Raw genomic sequence first — 21315 nt, forward strand, 5'->3', positions numbered from 1 at the left:
CTCTTTTTTGTCTAAAAAGGATTTATCAATTTTATTAATCTTTTCAAAGAAACAACTTTTGGTATTGTTAATTCTCTCTAACATTTTTTTTAATTCTCAATTCCATTTATTTCTGCTCTTTGTTATTTCTTTGCTTCTGTTTGCTTTGGGGTTAGTTTGCTGTTCTTTTTCTAGTTCCTCCAGGTTTTAAATTTGTTGATTTTAGCTCTTTCTTCTTTTTTTAATGTAAGTGTTAAAGGCTATAAATTTCCCTTTCAGCACTGCCTTCACTGCATCCTGTAATTTCTGATACATTGTGTTCTTGTTTAATTCATCTCAAAATATTTACTGATTTCCCTTGCAGTTTCTTCTTTGACCCACTGATTGTTTAAGAGAATGTTATATAACTTCCATATATTTGTGGCTTTTCCATTTATCTGCTTGTTAATGATTTCTAGCTTCTTTCCACTATGGTCAGAAAAGATGTTTTATATGATTTCAATCTTTCTAAATTTATTGAGTCTTCTTTTCTAACCCAGCCCCTTGTTTATCCTGGAGAATGCTCTATGTGCAGAACAAAGTATATGCAGCTGTTTTGTTGTGCAATGTTCTCTATGTCTGTTAGGTCTAGTTTTTTTATCATGTTATTCAAATTCTCTCTTTCCTTACTGATCTTCTGTCTAAGGATGAGAGTGGGTTATTGAAATCTTATTGTAGAGGTGTCTGTTTCTCCCTTCTGCTTTGCCAGTGTTTGCCTCATGTTTTTTAGTGCATAAATATTTATGATTGTTATTTCTTCTTGGTGGACTGCCCCTTTTATTAATATGCAGTGTCCTTCTTTGTCTCTCATCACGGCTTTTGACTTAAAGTCTGTATTGTTCAATGTTAGTATAGCTACCCCAGTTCTTTTTTTTTGGTTACTGTTTGCATGGACTTTTTTTTTTTTTTTTTTTTTAATCTTCATTTTATTGAGATACATTCACATACCACGCAGTCATACAAAACAAATCGTACATTCGATTGTTCACAGTACCATTACATAGTTGTACATTCATCACCTAAATCAATCCCTGACCCCTTCATTAGCACACACACAAAAATAACAAGAATAATAATTAAAATGAAAACAATTAAAGTAAAAAAGAACACTGGGCGCCTTTGTCTGTTTGTTTGTTTCCTTCCCCTATTTTTCTACTCATCCATCCATAAACTAGACAAAGTGGAGTGTGGTCCTTATGGCTTTCCCAATCCCATTGTCACCCCTAATAACCTACATTTTTATACAACTGTCTTCGAGATTCATGGGTTCTGGGTTGTAGTTTGATAGTTTCAGGTATCCACCACCAGCTACCCCAATTCTTTAGAACCTAAAAAGGGTTGTCTAAAGTGTGCATAAGAGTGCCCACCAGAGTGACCTCTCGGCTCCTTTTGGAATCTCTCTGCCACTGAAGCTTATTTCATTTCCTTTCACATCCCCCTTTTGGTCAAGAAGATGTTCTCCGTCCCACGATGCCGGGTCTACATTCCTCCCCGGGAGTCATATTCCACGTTGCCAGGGAGATTCACTTCCCTGGGTGTCTGATCCCACGTAGGGGGGAGGGCAGTGATTTCACCTTTCAAGTTGGCTTAGCTAGAGAGAGAGGGCCACATCTGAGCAACAAAGAGGCATTCGGGAGGAGGCTCTTAGGCACAAATATAGGGAGGCCTAGCCTCTCCTTTGCAGCAACAGTCTTCCCAAGGGTAAAACCTATGGTAGAGGGCTCAACCCATCAAACCACCAGTTCCCTATGTCTGTGGTCATGTTAGCAACCATCGAGGTGGGGTAGGCCAATACCCCTGCATTCTCCACAGGCTCCTCAAGGGGGCACTACATATTTTTTTTTCCTTTTTTTTTTTTTTTTTTTACTTTTTTTTTTTTTAAATCAACTGTATGAAAAAAAAAACTTAAAAAAAAAACATACCATAAAAGAACATTTCAAAGAGACCATAACAAGGGAGTAAGAAAAAGACAACTAACCTAAGATAACTGCTTTACTTCCAACATGTTCCTACTTTACCCCAAGAAAGTTACCTAATATAGCAACATTTCTGTGAACTTGTTCCTACTATATCCATCAGAAATTAACAGACCATAGTCATTCCTGGGCATCCCCAGAACGTTAAATACCTTATCTGTTCTTCTTGGATTATTGTTCCCCCTTCCTTAATTGCTCTCTATTTCTAGTTCCCCTACATTCTACATTATAAACCATTTGTTTTACATTTTTCAAAGTTCACATTACTGGTAGCATATAATATTTCTCTTTTTGTGCCTGGCTTATTTCGCTCAGCATTATATCTTCAAGTTTCATCCATGTTCTCATATGTTTCATGAGATCGTTCCTTCTTACTCCCGTGTAGTATTCCATCATGTGTATATACCACATTTTATTTATCCACTCATCTGTTGAAGGACATTTGAGTTGTTTCCGTCTCTTGGCAATTGTGAATAATGCTGCTATGAACATTGGCGTGCAGATATCTGTTTGTGTCACTGCTTTCAGATTTTCCGGGTATATACCGAGAAGTGCAATCGCTGGATCGAATGGTAACTCTATTTCTAGTTTTCTAAGGAACTGCCAGACTGACTTCCAGAGTGGCTGAACCATTATACAGTCCCACCAACAATGAATAAGAGTTCCAATTTCTCCTTTTCCCCTCCAGCATTTGTAGTTTCCTGTTTGTTTAGTGGCAGCCACTCTAATCAGTGTTAGATGGTATCTCATTGTGGTCTTAATTTGCATCTCTCTAATAGCTAGTGAAGCTGAACATTTTTTCATGTGCTTCTTGGCCATTTGTATTTCCTCTTCAGAGAACTGTCTTTTCATATCTTTTGCCCATTTTATAATTGGGCTGTCTGTACTATTGTCATTGAGTTGTAGGATTTCTTTATATATGCAAGATATCAGTCTTTTGTCAGATACATGGTTTCCAAAAATTTTTTCCCATTGAGTTGGCTGCCTCTTTACCTTTTTTGAGAAATTCGTTTGAGGTGCAGAAACTTCTAAGCTTGAGGAGTTCCCATTTATCTATTTTTTCTTTTGTTGCTTGTGCTTTGGGTGTAAAGTCTAGGAAGTGGCCTCCTAATACAAGGTCTTGAAGATGTTTTCCTACATTATCTTCTAGGAGTTTTATGGTACTTTCTTTTATATTGAGATCTTTGGTCCATTTTGAGTTAATTTTTGTGTAGGGTGTGAGGTAGGGGTCCTCTTTCATTCTTTTGGATATGGATATCCAACTCTCCCAGTCCCATTTGTTGAATAGACCATTATGACTCAGTTCAGTGACTTTGGGGGCCTTATCAAAGATCAGTCGGCAATAGATCTGAGGGTCTATCTCTGAATTCTCAATTCGATTCCATTGATCTATATGTCTGTCTTTGCACCAGTACCATGCTGTTTTGACAACTGTGGCTTTATAATAAGCTTCAAAGTCAGGGAGTGTAAGTCCTCCCACTTCGTTTTTCTTTTTTAGAGTGTCTTTAGCAATTCGAGGCATCTTCCCTTTCCAAATAAATTTGATAACTAGCTTTTCCAAGTCTGCAAAGTAGGTTGTTGGAATTTTGATTGGGATTGCGTTGAATCTGTAGATGAGTTTGGGTAGAATTGACATCTTAATGACATTTAGCCTTCCTATCCATGAACATGGAATATTTTTCCATCTTTTAAGGTCCGCTTCTATTTCTTTTAGTAGAGTTATATAGTTTTCTTTGTATAGGTCTTTTACATCTTTGGTTAAGTTTATTCCTAGGTACTTGATTTTTTTAGTTGCTGTTGAAAATGGTATCTTTTTCTTGAGTGTCTCTTCAGTTTGTTCATTTCTAGCATATAGAAACATTACTGACTTATGTGCATTAACCTTGTATCCTGCTATTTTGCTAAATTTGTTTATTAGCTCTAGTAGCTGTATCGTCGATTTCTCAGGGTTTTCCAGATATAAGATCGTATCATCTGCAAACAATGACAGTTTTACTTCTTCTTTTCCAATTTGGATGCCTTTTATTTCTTTGTCTTGCCGGATTGCCCTGGCTAGCACTTCCAGCACAATGTTGAATAACAGTGTGACAGTGGGCATCCTTGTCTCATTCCTGATCTTAAAGGGAAGGCTTTCAGTCTCTCACCATTGAGTACTATGCTGGCTGTGGGTTTTTCATATATGCTCTTTATCATGTTGAGGAAGTTTCCTTCAATTCCTACCTTTTGAAGTGTTTTTATCAAAAAGGGATGTTGGATTTTGTCAAATGCTTTTTCAGCATCTATTGAGATGATCGTTTGATTTTTCCCTTTTGAATTTTTAATGTGTTGTAATACATTGATTTTCTTATGTTGAACCATCCTTGCATGCCTGGAATGAACCCCACTTGGTCATGGTGTATGATTTTTTTAATGTGTCTTTGGATTCGATTTGCAAGTATTTTGTTGAGGATTTTTGCATCTATATTCATTAGGGAGATTGGCCGGTAGTTTTCCTTTTTTGTAGCATCTTTGCCTGGTTTTGGTATTAGATTGATGTTAGCTTCATAAAATGAGTTAGGTAGTGTTCCATTTTCTTCAATGTTTTGAAAGAGTTTGAGTAAGATTGGTGTCAGTTCTTTCTGGAAAGTTTGGTAGAATTCCCCTGTGAAGCCATCTGACCCTGGGCATTTATCTGTGGGAAGATTTTTGATGACTGATTGGATCTCTTTGCTTGTGATGGGTTGGTTGAGGTCTTCTATTTCTTCTCTGGTCAGTCTAGGTTGTTCATATGTTTCCAGGAAATTGTCCATTTCCTCTACATTATCCAGTTTGTTGCCATACAGTTGTTCATAGTATCCTCTTATAATTTTTTTAATTTCTTCAGGATCTGCAGTTATGTCACCTTTTTCATTCATTATTTTGTTTATATGGGTCTTCTCTCGTTTTGATTTTGTCAGTCTAGCTAGGGGCTTGTCAGTCTTGTTGATCTTCTCAAAGAACCAACTTTTGGTGATATTTATCCTCTCTGTTGTTTTTTTGTTCTCTATGTCATTTATTACTGCTTTAATCCTTGTTATTTCTTTTCTTCTACTTGGTTTAGGATTGGTTTGCTGTTCATTTTCTAGCTTCTTCAGTTGATCCATTAGTTCTTTGATTTTGGCTCTTTCTTCCTTTTTAATATATGTGTTTAGTGCTATAAATTTCCCCCTCAGTACCGCTTTTGCTGCATCCCATAGGTTTGGTATGTTGTGTTCTCATTTTCATTTGTCTGTATATATTTAGCAATTTCTCTTGCTATTTCTTCTTTAACCCACTGATTGTTTAGGAGTGTGTTGTTTCACCTCCAGGTATTTGTGAATTTTCTAAGTCTCTGATGGTTATTGACTTCTAATTGTATTCCATTGTGGTCAGAGAATGTGCTTTGAATAATTTCAATCTTTTTAAATTTATTGAGGCTTGTTTTATGTCCCAGCATATGAACTATTCTGGGGAAAGTTCCATGAGCACTAGAAAAGTATGTGTATCCTGGTGATTTGGGATGTAATGTTCTGTATATGTCTGTTAAATCTAATTCATTTATCAGATTGTTTAGGTTTTCAATTTCCTTATTGGTCTTCTGTCTGGTTGATCTATCTATAGGAGAGAGTGATGTGTTGAAGTCTCCCACAATTATCGTGGAAACATCAGTTGCTTCCTTTACTTTTGCCAGTGTTTCTCTCATGTATTTTGTGGCACCTTGATTGGGTGCATAGACATTTATGATTGTTATTTCTTCTTGTTGAATTGCCCGTTTTATTAGTATGTAGTGGCCTTATTTGTCTCTCAAAACATCCCTGCATTTAAAGTCTATTTTATCTGAGATTAATATTGCTACACCTGCTTTCTTTTGGCTGTAGCTTGCATGAAATATTTTTTTCCATCCTTTCACTTTCAATTTCTTTGTGTCCCTGTGTCTAAGATGAGTCTCTTGTATGCAACATATTGATGGTTCATTTTTTTTGATCCATTCTGCGAATCTATATCTTTTAATTGGGGAGTTTAATCCATTTCTGTTCAACGTTATAACCGTGAAGGCATTTCTTGAATCAGCCATCTTATCCTTTGGTTTATGTTTGTCATATATATTTTTCCCCTCTCTCTATTAATATCTTTTGTTATACCCATACCGAATCTCTTCAGTACTGAACCTTTCTCCAAGTCTCTCTGTCCTTTCTTTGTTTCTCTGTCTGTAGGGCTCCCTTTAGTATCTCCTGTAGGACAGGTCTCTTGTTAGCAAATTCTCTCAGCATTTGTTTGTCTGTGAAAAATTTAAGCTCTCCCTCAAATTTGAAGGAAAGCTTTGCTGGATAAAGTATTCTTGGTTGGAAAGTCTTCTCACTCAGAATTTTAAATATATCATGCCACTGCGTTCTCGCATCCATGGTGGCTGCTGAGTAGGCACTACTTAGTCTTATGCTGTTTCCTTTGTATGTGGTGAATTGCTTTTCTCTTGCTGCTTTCAGAACTTGTTCCTTGTCTTCCGTGTTTGACAGTGTGATCAGAATATGTCTCGGGGTGGGTTTATTTCGATTTATTCTATTTGGAGTTTGCTGGACATTTATGATTTGTGTATTTATGGTGTTTAGAAGATTTGGGAAGTTTTCCCCAACAATTTCTTTGAATACTCTTCCTAGACCTTTACCCTTTTCTTCCCCTTCTGGAACACCAGTGAGTCTTATATTCGGACGTTTTATATTATCTATCATATCCCTGAGGTCCATTTCAATTTTTTCAATCTTTTTCCCTGTTCTTTCTTTTATGCTTTCATTTTCCATTCTCTCGTCTTCCAGGTCACTGATTCATTGTTCAACTTCCTCTAGTCTTGTACTATGAGTGTCCAGAATTTTTTAATTTGGTCAACAGTTTCTTTAATTTCCATAAGATCATCTATTTTTTTATTTAGTCTTGCAATGTCTTCTTTATGCTCTTCTAGGGTCTTCTTGATATCCTTTGTATCCCGTACTGCGGTCTCATTGTTCATCTTTAGTTCTTTGAGTAGCTGCTCTAGGTGCTGTGTCTCTTCTGATCTTTTGATTTGGGTGCTTGGGCTTGGGTTATCCATATCATCTGTTTTTTTCATATGCTTTATAATTTTCTGTTGTTTTTGGCCTCTTGGCATTTGCTTAACTTTATAGGGTTCTTTTAGGATTTGTAGACCAATTGAAGTCATTATCTCTAATTTATCAGATCTACAGCTTCGTGGAGTACACTTTCTCTAACTAACCAGCAGGTGGCATCCACGAGCCACCTGTTCTCCACAAGCCAGTTCTCCCCTGCTTTGCCTTTGTGGTGAGTGGGGGAGTGAGTCTTGTGGGGTCCAATTGGTGTACCAAGCTTGCGTGTGTTGTTGGTGTTGCCCACCCTGTATATGGGGCGTGTTTCTCGGCGGTCAGGGAGTGGGGGTGGCTCTAACAATCAAATCTCCCTGGTGATCCTGGAGTTTTAAAACTGCTGCAATAGTCTAATCCTTCAGTTCAGTCCTGCCACTGACCCACAAGTCCTTGGTATTGGCGTATGGCTCCTGAGACTTGCAAGTGGGTCCCTCTTCCAGGCCGTGGAACCCCTGGTCCTCTGTTGAGGGACGACTGTGCTATGTCACAGGTGAGTGCTGTCCCTCCAGGGCAGTTCTGGGCTGCTGGGCTGTGTAGGGAGGCTCCCAGTCTGCTGAATTGATGGCTTAATGGGGCTTTGTTAATTCACACTGCTCCACCTTCCCAACTCTGGGACAATCATCTGAGGTTGCAGGGAAGGCTAATGTCCACGCCCAGTTTTGTGGAGTGTGCCTGTTAGTTGAAGCACTTCCGTCACACTGGGTTGTCTGGGGCAGCTCTGGGCTATGGGGCTGGCGATGGGCAGGAGTGTTTCCTGTCCACCAGGATGATGGCTGTGAGCAGACACCCCGCTTTTCTTGGGAAGTTGTGGTGTTTAGTGAATTTTCTCAGCCACTGGATTATTGCCTTTTGTCTCAGAGCTCTCTTAGTTCTGCTCTTGTCTTGACCTGCCCAAATTGCAAGTCTTTGAAGCTTTCTGTATTGGGCTTCTTAGAGTAATTGTTTTAGAAAAAGAAAAAAGTATTAAAAAAAAAAAAAAAGGCCCCTCCTCACAGATCTAATGGGTTATTGAAATGCTAAGAGACAAAGCAATTAGGGCCATTAAGGAAAGGTCCACAGGGCAGAGAGATCAGCTTTTGTTCGGGATTTGCATATGCGCCTCAGGGCCTGAGCTCTGCCCTTCCCCTTTCTATGTTCACCAGAACTCCAAAAATCCTCCGCTTTTATTTCGGAGTTTTTCGTGCTGTTTTTTTCTATGCCTGTCTCCTCTCTGCTGGGCTGGCTGCTCTCAGATTCTCTGGTGTCTGGTCTCAGTCTATCTATGGTTGGAGTTTGGATCAGTAGAATGAGTTTCCGATAAGGGCTGCCACTGCAGTTCTCCCTTCTCCTTCCCGGAGCTGACAGCCCCTCCTCCCACGGGACTGAGCCTGGCAGGGAGGGGCACGGTTCCCTTGGCCGCAAAAACTTACATATTTCGCTGATCTCAGCAGTTCCACGTTTTCATGAGTGTTGTATGAAGTATGCCCAAAATCAGATTGCTCTGTGGTGTCCAGTCCACGCAGTTCCTGGCTTTCTGTCTACTTTCCTGGGGGAGTAACTAAAACATACAGCTCACCAGTCTGCCATCTTGCCCCGCCTCCTGGACTGTCTTTTTTCATCCTTTTGCTTTCAACCTCTTTGTTTCTTTGGGTTTAAGGTGAGTCTCTTATAAACAACATATCATTGGATCATGCCTTTTTATCCGTTCTACCAATCTGCAACTTTTGATTGGAGAGTTTAATCCTTTAACATTCAGTGTATTCAAGGCAGTACTTACCTCAGCTGTTTTGTCCTTTGTTTTTTGTATGTCAGATCCTTTTTCTGTCACTCTTTTCCTTTATTGCAACCTCCTTTTCTGTCAAGTTGATCTTTTGTGTTGAATCTGACTTATCTCTTTCTCATTTCTATTTCTGTATATTTTTAAAATAATTTCTTTGTGGTTACCCTGGGGTTTATATTATACAACATACATCTATATCCTACTAATTTAAAAAGATACCAACTTAGCTTTGATAGAATACAGGTTCTCTACTCCTATATTCCCCTCTTTAAATTGTTTCTGTCCCACTTTACCACTTTATATTTTACTTGTACATTATCAGGAAATATACCTTTTTCTTGTTCAATTGTATTCTGATTATTTTAAGAATTGAAGAATAGAGTTGTATATTGATGATACAGTACAATTGGGTTTTTCATTTACCTTTTTAGTTACCATTCCTGATGATTTTCATTCCTTCAAGCTACTCCAAGCTACTCTCTCGTTTCTTTTCATTTCAACCTTCAGAACTCCCTTTATTAATTCTTGTGGGCAGGTGTCTTGTAGACAAACTCTCAATTTCTGTTTTTCTGAGAATGTTTTGAACTCTCCCTCATTTTTGATCAAACAGTTTGCCAAATAAAGATTTTTTCTTTTTTAGTACCTTAAATATATACCACTGCTTTCTTGCTTCCGTGGTTTCTGATGAGAAATTGACATTTAGTCTTGTTGAGGATCCCTTGTATGTGATGGATCACCTTTCTGTTGCTGCTTTCAGAATTCGCTCTTTATCTTTGGCATTTGACATTCTGATTGGTATGTGTCTCACAGTAGGTCTATTAGGCTTTATTGTATTTGGTGTACGTTGAGCCTCTTGGACATGTGTATTTATGTCTTTCATTAGAGTTGGGAAGTTTTTGGCCATTATTTCCTCAAATATTTTTTCTACCCCCTTTTCCTTCTCTTCTTCTGGGACACTCACACACAACATATATGTTTGTGCACTTTGTGCTGTCACTCAGATCCTTGAGACCCTGCTCAAGTTTTTCTAGTTTTTTTCTCTACCCATTCTTCTCACTGTAAGATTTCGATTGTCCTGCCTTCTAGTTCACTGATTCTTTCTTCTGCCTGTTCCAGTCTGCTGTTGTAATCCTCTAGCGTATTTTTAATCTCAACTATTGTGCTTTTTCATCCCCATAATTTCTGTTATGTTTCTTTTCATACGTTCACATTCTTCTTTATGCTCACAGATTGTCTTCCTAATACCCTTTATTTGTGCATATTTTCCTTTATCTCCTTGAGGTGATTTAGGAGATTTGTTTTGAACATCTCTGATAAGATGTTTTTCCAACATCTGAGTCTCCTCTGAAGTTTTAATTTGTTCCCCTGACTGAGCCATATCTTCCTGTTTCTTAGTATAGTTTGTATTTTTTGTCGGTCTCTAAGCATCTGATTATCTTATGAGTTAAATATGAAGGTCTGTTTCTTCCTGTTGTCTCCAGTTTTATTGTTGATTGGCTTTGTGTTAAGTCTCTTCTTTTATGCTTGATCTAACTTATTCTAGATTTTTAGAATAGCCCATTTGTTCAGATTTTCTGAGCTCTTTTTCATCTAATTATTGCCCCAGATATGTTGTACAATTTTTAAGATTGCACTCCCTGTGCAATTTTTTCACTTCCAGGAGAGAGCTTCCTTTCCTCCGTTCCTTCTTTAGGAATCTTGATCTGTTCTGTTTTTGTGGAGACTTTTCTTCCCAGCTCCCATGATCTTTTTAAATTTTCTCCCTCACTTAGTGCCCCATATGTCCTACACTTTTCAGTTCTGGGACCTGGCCTATCTTAGAGCAGTTCAGTTTAACACACACACACACACACACACACACTTTTTCCCCCTCTCTGTGAGGCTTTTCTGCCTCCAGTTTCTTCCCTTTAGGGTATCCCATCCAGGGAAGCCAGATGGGGTTAATCCAGAAAGGTGGGTCACTCCAGAAAAGTCCATTTGCTTTTAGATGTGCAGCTCACTGACACTGGATTGAATGAGGGCACAACAGTTCTTACCAGTCTTTCCATGGTGTCCCCCTCTCCCCCGGGGTCCTTTTGAATGCAGCACTCCTCTCGTTCCTCAGCAGCTTGTGTTCCACCCTAGGTGTCTGTGAACTTAAGTCTCTGTGCCTGGATGTGCATGGAGTTCGAACTCACTGCTGTGTGTTGTTCTAAAGGATCTGTCCATGGTGAGAGGGACCCAGGCCATGCTGCCTCTGTGTGACTCCCAGGCTGCATGAGATCAAGTGAGGGGAAGAGAAAAGGAGAACTGTCCAGCGGTCAGGGACATTAGTCTCCTACCTGATATTTTTTTGTTTCTCCAATTCAGTGTTTGTGGAGTCCTTCTCCAGTCTCTACCATCCTCCAGAGTTCTAAGCAAGTGGGATTTGTCCTTTTACTTGCTAAGTCTCAGGAGGCTTTTTCAGGGGATGTCTTATGTTACCATGTTGATGACATTACCCCATTGTTTAATTTTTTAGACTTTCCATCAATGATGTAAGGTACCTTGTTATATGTTTTTAATCTAACTGCAACTAAATAAAAACCCGTGGGCTTCTCTATGGTTCTTGGGATGGTTACATCAGGACCACAGAAGAGAGGTAGAGTGGTGTGGTAGAAACAGCCCAAACCATGGAACTAGGTGCACTTGAGTTCACATAACAGCTCCACTGTTTACCAGCTATCTGACCCTGCCCAAGCTCCTGAAGTTTCATTTTCCTTCATCTTTAAACTGTAAATATTAATGCCTTCTTAGAAGAGTTGTTGTGAGGATTAAAAATAATCCTGGGACACATTAAGTATTCAATAGTAGTTGTTACTATAAGAGTATTAAATAGTAGGAGAAAACTTCAAGAAATTATCTAATGGTCTAACTAAAATAAGGCTGCTGGGTTTGGAATGTGAGTTCACATAGATTTATGTTCATATCCCCAAACTGCCTAAATTCATCGATCATTTTTATCAGTCAAGAATTGAATAAATTTGGAAACCATATTGCCCAATAAGGGAAAAAAATGATCTGTGAAATTTAAATAAAAGAACAGTATGCAGTAAGAGCTTTTCATCATCCTTGTAACTGCTGTGTGTAGAAGAATTCTGCCATTTGGACCTGTCAGTCAGGAACTTTCTAACACTCTTTATTGGAGGACAAAGAGAAGAGTTTGAAAAAAAAATGGAGAAGCAGCCACAACTGTAATGTTTCTGACTAAACAGTTTTACTTGTCCTCATCCTCAGTACGATTTTGTGGAGCTTCTGGATGGCAGCAGGTTGATTGCAAGAGAGCAGCGGAATCTCCTCGAGCCAGAAAGAGCAGGGCGACAGGCAAGATCCGTCAGTCTTCACGAGGCTGGTTTCATCCAGTACTTGGATTCTGGAATCTGGCATCTGGCTTTTTATAATGATGGGAAAAATGCAGAACAGGTGTCTTTTAATACCATTGTCATAGGTAAGAACAGACTTCAAAGCATCTTTTTCAAAGCCATCACATAAACGCTGTGTTGACTAGAAACTAAAATGTCTCCACCAATTTTGTGTAATTCCTGGGTTGTCAAAGCCTGAGGTAAAATGTTAGAAATATTTTCAAATTGTTTATTTATAAATATGTGACAAATCATGAAGCACTGGAAGAAAATGTTTGCAGTACCTTGGGGAAGTAGAGTAGTACATCATGAAAACACTTTATAACATCTGCATTTAAAAAGTCAGTACTTTGCTTTACTATTCTTTCATAAAAGAACAAAATGAATACTTTTTTGGATGATTATGGAGCAAGCCATCGATACTTCCTTCAAAATGTGGCTACATGATCGGAGTGACACAGATGGCCCTGAATTGTGGTAAGAAGCAGGCTATACAAGTGTTCTTTGTTTCTCTTCAGAGTCTGTGGTGGAATGTCCCCGAAATTGCCATGGAAACGGAGAGTGTGTTTCTGGAACTTGCCATTGTTTTCCAGGATTTCTAGGTCCAGACTGTTCAAGAGGTATGCAAGTAAGATTCTTTTCTTAAGCCAATGTAAATAAGCTGTACAAACCCAAGTAATTCTGAAAACTACCAAGACAAGAAAGAAAGGGGAAAACACTGGTATACTACTTGTTGCTAAGATGTGTCTTTTCTTTCGGAAGCGCGATTGAAAATGTGTCTGTTAATTCTTCCGTCATGTTTTATTTCACAGCAGCCTGTCCAGTGCTGTGTAGTGGCAATGGGCAGTACTCTAAGGGCCGCTGCCTCTGTTTCAGCGGCTGGAAGGGCACCGAGTGTGATGTGCCAACTACCCAGTGTATTGACCCACAGTGTGGGGGTCGTGGGATTTGTATCATGGGCTCTTGTGCTTGCAACTCAGGATACAAAGGAGAAAATTGTGAAGAAGGTAAATATGTCAGTATTTACAGAAGTCTATTGTTATCTTCATAAAGAAACAGATTGTATCTGTCAAGTTTAGTTTGGTAGATGAATCTTTTTTTATATGCTTCTTTATAAAAGTAATTTTAATTTCCATATTTATGAATGCATTATTAAAATTTTAATTAATAAAATGAACAAATACCAAAAATTCTCTTTGCTCTTTTTCAGTAGTGTGAATAATTCTTTTTTTTTTTAACTCTGACAAAAGTCAGCAAACATTTGTGCCTTGAAACCAACAGTACACTAATGATTTTTTTTTTTTTTTTTTTTTTTTATGATTTTTCACATTGATGCCAGCTTCTAAATCTAGCATTTTGGTATCTCTAGAAAGACAGTAGTGAATATAATGTGCTGGTGAAAAAAAGTACAAAACCATGGATTAGTTCCTTAATTATATAATGATAACAATCAAGATGCGATACTGTAAAGTGCATTTGAGTTGTTTTTTTTTTTTTGTTTTGTTTTTTTCCAAAAAGCACCATTTCCGTTCTTCAGTCAAATTGATTTTATTGATCTACACACACAAAGTAATGCAATTAAGTCTCTGGAATTAAATTTTCAGGCCATTGACCCTACAAGTGTAAAGTTTTATTGAGTCAAATTGCTAAATTAAATCTCGTCATCTAAAGCACATTAAAGTGAATTAAGAAGGATAGAGAGTATGCAACTCATTTATTTCTCAAACAGTTTGAGGGTCCCTTACAACTGTCAGTACACAATGGTGGTGGATTAGGTCAGTTGATTCCAATTGTTATAGAAGCCAGGGCTTATTACTCTCTCTTTAGGCAGAACAGAAAGCAATAGTCTGAAACCTCAAGTGCCTATGTGTCTAATTCATGAAAAGAGTCTCAATTTACCAAAATGGCATTGGGCTTGTTCCTAATGCTTTATTGTATTATTCTTTGCATTATCAGAAACAACTTCTTGAAATGGTAGCTAAATATTTGATTATCCAAAATGTTTGTAAAAATTATATTGAGATTTAATTCTTTATTCTGCACGTATTATGATATCTTCGAGATATAATCATAAAATTGTTCTCTTTTCTTTATACTAGCTGACTGTCTAGACCCTGGATGTTCTAATCATGGTGTGTGTATCCATGGGGAATGCCACTGCAATCCAGGATGGGGGGGTAACAATTGTGAACTAGTAAAGACCATGTGCCCGGATCAGTGCTCTGGCCATGGAACGTATCTTCAAGAAAGTGGCTCCTGCACTTGTGACCCTAACTGGACTGGCCCAGACTGCTCAAATGGTGAGGTTAATAAATGCAGGAATACAGTTTGAGTGCTTAATGTTCTGTTTAGCTGAAGATTAAGATATTTTAATTTTTAACACATTTAATTTAACATAAAATTTAGTATTTTATTTGTAGAATAAATATTAAAAGTAATGAAATTTAGTTGCCTTATTAAAAAAAAAAAAGAGAAAAAGACTTAGCCAGTTTGCCACTAAAGTTTACCCATTAGTATTATGGAAAGATTAATTTTTCATCTGTTTAAGATGCCCTGACTTCTTAACTCTCACTCTATGGAGCTACTAATGGAGACTAACCTTCTAATAAGCCCAAGTACAGCTGGGGGATTTAAGCACATAATCTCATAAATGAAGATGGCTCAATTAAAAATAAATTATTTGACAACATAAGGCTAAACATGATCTCAATAAATAGTGTATGTGTCGGGGGCTATATATATGTGTGTATTTATATACATATATATATATATATATGTATGTTATGACATATATAATGGTTCAACACTGAATTTTTAATTATAATAATATAATGAAAACTGCAGATGGTAATTTTTTTCAGTCAGCCAAATTGTTAGTACCTACGATGTACATGCCACTGTGTTAGGTTCTGTAGGGATAAAAGAGAAGAACAAATTGTTCCCACTCTCTAAGAACAGTGATTTTCAAATTTTTGACCATGAACTACAGTCATAAATAATTTTTTACATTATGACCTACTATATATATATATATATATATATATATATATATATATATATATACATGTGCACAATAATCTAACAAACAAAAGTTTTACAAAGTGATAAACACTGATTTTTTTTTTCAAGTCTATTCTATTTTTTAAATGCTGGTTACAACCTGTGAATTAATTCTATGACTCAATAATGGGTTCCACAGTTTTAAAGCATACTGTTCTAGGTTAGGAGATTACAGTTTAATTAGGGTGATAAGATGAACACATGTAAAATAATTAGAAACCAATATATTACAGTTTGATATCATATTGAATGTTATATAGAATAATATGAAGCGAACATTCAAAGGATTGCTCTTGCCTTGATAAGTAATGAAAGTTTTTAAGGAGACCATTATTGTCATTCCTTGCCTTCATTTAAAGATGGCAGTTTGTAGGATAAAAGAATATTATTTGACTAGGGGGAGCATTATTAGAAAGTTCTTTGGAGCATGGACTCTGAAATCAGACTGCTTATATTCATATTCAAGCTCTGCTACTTACTAGCTATGTAACCTTAAGCAAATTACTTACTATATGCTCCAGTTTCCTCAACTATGAAATGAATTTACTCTATCTTCACAGATGCTGTGGGAAATTACTTGAGTTAATGTATATAAAGTACAAAGTATAAGGTTTAGCCCATAATAAATTCTATATATAGTTATTATTATCGTCATCATCAGAGACACAATTGTGAGAAATAACATGATGCACATGGGACAATAAACAATTTAGTGTTTAGAGATAAAAATTGGGTTGGGCCCAGTTATGGGAGGTATAGCTTAGAAATGATGTGTTAGACGATGGAGAATTCACTGATAATAATGACGCGCTCACTAATGTGATGAGAGTAGTGTTTTAGGAGAATTAACCTATAGATTATATGTCAGAGAGTGTGAATAGTGAGAATTTGAAGGCTGGAAGACAAGTTAGAGGGCTTTCCCAGAAATGTAATTGTGAGGTAATGAGAGCATGAATTAGTTGAGAGTCAGTAGAAATGAAAAGGATCAATCTGAGGGGCATTTTAAAGGAAATGTAGATAGGACTTGCTGAAAAATCAGAATGTAGAAGTTGGTGAGAGGAGCTCAAAGTCTGAGTCAAGAGAGACGGGTGGTTAATATTAGTCTCTGCATAAGGCAAGAAATCGAGAAGGGCTGAGATGGATGGCTGTGTAGAGGCAACGGGAAAGTTTGTGAGAAACAGAGATGATGAAGAATTTTGTTTTGGATACTGAAACCATCTAGGAAAATATAAACAATACCCAAAAAGGGGGGTGGGGTAGAAGTTGAGGAAAAGGAAGGAGGGGAAGTGTAGAGGTGGGAGAGGAAGGAGAAAGAAAAGGACAGATGTTATTAGTGTTGTTGTGTAAATGAAAACATTCTGCAGTAAAGCTTATATTTGAAGACATAAGTACCACTGAACTGTATACTTTAAAATGGTTAATTGTCTGTTGGGTGACTTTCACCTCAATAAAAAATAATTTTTTTAAAGGCTTGGATTCATTGAGGGTCTCTTCTCTTAATCCTGCTCACACAGATTGCCCTTTTCTCTAAACCCCTGTTTACCAGTAAGTGGTTAAAACATGGACTGGGGGGCAGAACTGCCTGGGTTCATGAATTGGACTGCCAGTCGTGAGCTGTGTGATGTTGGGCAAGTTACTTCACTTCTCTATGCCGCAGTTTCCTTATCTGTAAAATGGGGATAATAATAGTAGTACCTTATAAAAGCACTGTAGGAATTAAATGAGTTAATATGAGAAAATCACTTTAGAATACTGCCTTACACATATTAAGGACTAAATAAGTATTAACCATTAGTGGAAGTAGAGGTGGTGGTATCAGTAGTAGTATTGTAGTATCTGGTACTAGTAGTAGTAGTAAAAAGGCTAATTTGTCATACTTAATTCATCATTTCAGAGGAACTTCACATAAGTATTGATTGAATATGGTTCCCCAAACGTGAAATTTACGAAATGCAAGCCTTTGCATTTATTAATATGACTTAATAGCATACAACTAAATGAAATCTTGCTAGTAGCCAATTCACATGCTTATTTTCAGTGAAAAAAAAAAAAAAAGTCCCTATTAATTGTTACAAATACTCTTTCCTGGAATTTTGAGAAACTTGTGTGACATCTTTGCTACCATATGAATCCAAATTAGCATGACAGATTTATCTGCCACACTTCCGTAGGCAGACAAGGTTTATAATATGTTTATTATTACTGCTTTCATAGAAACGTTAACTGATTCAGATAGTTTGGAGAACCTGAAACTGGTTAGAAAGTTCATGACTGCTGGAAAAATAACCTGTGTAGAATAAATAAGTGTAAAAAAATAAATTAGGGCCTGTGTTCTAGTTTGCTAATGCTGCAGAATGCAAAACACCAGAGATGGATAGGCTTTTATAAAACGGGGGTTTATTTCACTACACAGTTACAGTCTTAAGGCCACAAAGCGTCCAAGGTAACACCTCAGCAGTCGGGTACCTTCACTGGAGGATGGCCAGTGGCGTCTGGAAAACCTCTGCTAGCTAGGAAGGCAGCTGGTGTCTGCTCCAAAGCTCTGGCCTCAAAACGGCTTTCTCCCAGGATGTTCCTCTCTAGCAAGCTTGCGCCTCTTCAAAACATCGCTCACAGCTGCACTCAGTTTCCTCTCTTTGAGTCAGCTCATTTATATAGCTCCACTGATCAAGGCCCACCCTGAATGGGCGGGGCCATGCCTCCATGGGAACATCTCATCAAAATCATAACCGACAGCTGAGTTGGGCACACTCCAAGCAAATCCAACCAGCACCAAAACTTCTGCCCCACACAAGACCACAAAGATAATGGCATTTGGGGGACACAATACACTCAAACCAGCACAGCCTGCATTATAGAGGACCTTGAATGGCTCAATAAGGAGTTTTAAGAAATTGTCTGCCAAGCAACATTTATCAAGCATGGGTGCATGGCATTATTTAATGATTCATTAACTTGTTTTGTGCTCCATTTTAAAAATATACTTCATAATTACAAGGATCAAACAGGCATTTAGATATTTCTGTTGAGTTTTTATTTACATTTCTGGCTTCTATACTAAAAGACTGTGTTCTGCCAAAAAAAATCTAATTAAATTTTATAGATGTAATTACTTTTATAATTATATAATTAAAGCTACTTGATTCAAGTCTCTTCTGTCTCCATCACTAAAATAGGCATAATAATACTAGCTATAAAATAATACTTCCTTGTAATATTGTCATTCTGATTTGCTTCCCGCAATTATCCAAGTAGCAGAAAAGCAAGCAAAATAGCCCCTTTTCATTTCATATAAAAACAAACATTATTTGTTTCAATAATACAGTACCTGAATTATTTCAAAAAGAGTAGTTTGTAATTGATATTAAATAACTTAAAAAGGTAATTTAGTCCTCTGCATAAAATGATATTGCTATGAAGAACAAAAAATATATAAATGTTAATTCAAAGATGAAATCAGCTGCCAAAATCACATATCTTTATTTTATGTATTTGCACTAATTTTTTCATGCTCATGTAATTATTTTGCTAGTTGAAAATCTAATTTTACATGTATGCCGAATGACTGTTTAGTCACAGTGAGCAGAGACCATGTCCTCAATATATATGTGTTGAATAAGGAATATAACACTGTTCTTTTAAAGAAAGTAAGTACAGAAAAATCTTTATTAAACTTTGCTATTAGTTGCAAAAAGACAGAAAACTTATTTAGAATTAATAGAAAAGATCTCAGATATACTTATATTCATCCTCTGAAGATATCTGGGCTCATGTTCCTCAACTAGATCTGGCTGTTGCATAACTCTGCATTGAAAACATATAAAAACGTTAATCTATATCTGTGGTTTAAAGTTTACTAGCACTAAAACTGAATTTCTAACTAACTGAATCCAAAAGGAAAACACTTTACCATCTACTTCTCTTGTGGTGGAAATGATCTTCAGATATCTAAATTCAATAGTAGAGTAGATTTTACACTTGAAGAAACATTTGGTTAAGCTGTTAGAAGAAATGAATTATTTCCATCAGAAAGTTAATAGGTTAGAATGCAACAGAGCTTTCCTCTATCTTCATCAGCAGTTTGTCCATTAATTAGCCCTTCAATTCCACTTCAATTAAATTAATTCTAATTAATAAGTTCATTACAAAGATTGACGCACTTTGCTCAAAGCTAGTGTGCTAAATGCTGATAAACACCTTCACCCTAATGAAAAATTGATCAGATTGAATAAAATGGGTACCTCAGAAAGAAACCTCGGTCTTTTGGAGCTGAGTTGATGTTATGTTGCTCTGGTGGTAATCAAACCATCCTGGATTTCTTAATCAAATATTTAATTCAAAGGAGATTAAAAAAAAACATGGCATGAAAAACCAATATACTACTCTCTTCCAGTTAATAGTTCTGGTTGTTGTCTGTAAGAAATGTTATAGCTCTCATGGTGCTTTGATACAGTGTTTAAAATTCTGTAGCACTGTGCGACTGAGAAGTGTAGTCTCTAAGAAATGTTATTTAGGCAGTGAATGGGGAAAATAGAAGTATGTGACTACTTAGTTACTTTTTTTTTTTTTTTGAAAGGCTGTAATCCATTTTCTATTTGTTAGAAGTGATTTCAGGTTTCTGATTTCAGGTTTCTGTTGTTGATCTTTTTGTTTTTATAATGAAACCAAAAACTAAACAATATCCTTACAATCTTAGGAAAAGAGAAACTATAATTAATCTGACTTTATATTGCAGTGTAAAAAATAAAATACCCTTCAAGGCTCCTTTCCTCTTTTCTAACTTTCTGTGTTTCTCTCTCTTTCTCAAATGAAATCTAGTTAAATGAAGCTTTTAAGATGTTTTAAGGGAAAAAAATTATCTCAATATCTGAATTCTTGTTAAAGACCTAACTTGGTGTTACTATAGTTCTTTGAAGCCATTTGATCAGTTGTGTTCCTTTCAGTAATTCTAGTAGTTGAAACACCTGGTTTTTCAAATAATGGAATCAATAGTTATATAAATGTTTAAAATGGTTTTCTACTATGTGTGAGCTAAGCAACTTGTACCGTCAACAGGATAAATTTACTAAATAAGAAAAACAAAAATTTCTTTTACTTAGCCAGCATGTCTGTGTATCAGAAGCAAACTGATGTGCTCACCATAGTAAGTCCTTTTTAATGGAAATTTCTGAATATTTTAAAAATTTAAATGATGAGATTAACCCCTTTTCAGTTCTTGCTATATATGCAAAGCCCAAGTTCTGTTAGATACCTGAAATATTTCACTATTTCATTAGTTTGGTGTGTGTGTGTGTGTGTGTGTGTGTGTGTGTGTGTGTGTTGTGTGTTACTGGCTACCAAAAGATACTCTTCAGATACATGCATATATGTATATAAATGAAGTAGGAAACTATTTATAACAAAATTGTCATGTGTATTTTATGCACAATTAGGGAAACTTAAAATTAAATGATGCCTAAAGAAGTAAAATTCTATGTTTATTATTCTTAGTAATCAGTGCTGAAATTTACCTAGCATAGAAATACTTTTGATTTATTTTCATTGAATTTTTTTTCTCCTTAACAAATTGAGCTTAAGATGTTGCTCAATTTAACTTATTAACTTCCCTTCTTATTCTTCCCTACTCTTCTGTCTTGCTGTTTCCTCTTTTTTCAATATAGAAATATGTTCCGTGGACTGTGGCTCACATGGTGTTTGCATGGGGGGGACTTGTCGCTGTGAAGAGGGCTGGACAGGCCCAGCATGTAATCAGAGAGCCTGCCACCCCCGCTGTGCTGAACACGGAACCTGCAAAGACGGCAAGTGTGAATGCAGCCAGGGATGGAATGGAGAGCACTGTACTATTGGTAGGCTAATGCACTTTTGTATCTCACTGCCATATGAAACTAAAGAGCTCACAATGTTTGCTTTTTTTCAAACTTGGAGAAAAGCTTATTCAAATTATTATTTTTTTACTTGACTTTAGTTAAAAGGAATTACTTTTAAAATAAGGT

The 21315-nt window shown here is 36.7% G+C and overlaps 1 protein-coding gene across 4 annotated transcripts in view; it reads left to right on the plus strand.

Moving 5' to 3' along the window:
• The window catches only part of TENM3 (teneurin transmembrane protein 3), a 763383-nt gene that overhangs the window by 616378 nt on the left and 125690 nt on the right, over nucleotides 1–21315 (plus strand). For 3 of the 4 annotated variants that reach the window (XM_037831054.1, XM_037831055.1, XM_037831056.1), the window contains 5 exons: nucleotides 12138–12348; nucleotides 12781–12882; nucleotides 13075–13269; nucleotides 14362–14562; nucleotides 20983–21168. In XM_037831054.1, coding sequence (XP_037686982.1) covers nucleotides 12138–12348; nucleotides 12781–12882; nucleotides 13075–13269; nucleotides 14362–14562; nucleotides 20983–21168 — 895 coding nt within the window. The remainder of the gene's footprint in view (nucleotides 1–12137; nucleotides 12349–12780; nucleotides 12883–13074; nucleotides 13270–14361; nucleotides 14563–20982; nucleotides 21169–21315) is intronic. The other variant, XM_037831057.1, reaches the window with a different exon arrangement.

The sequence above is a fragment of the Choloepus didactylus genome, chromosome 3 (assembly GCF_015220235.1).
Source record: "Choloepus didactylus isolate mChoDid1 chromosome 3, mChoDid1.pri, whole genome shotgun sequence".
Taxonomy (NCBI): domain Eukaryota; kingdom Metazoa; phylum Chordata; class Mammalia; order Pilosa; family Megalonychidae; genus Choloepus; species Choloepus didactylus.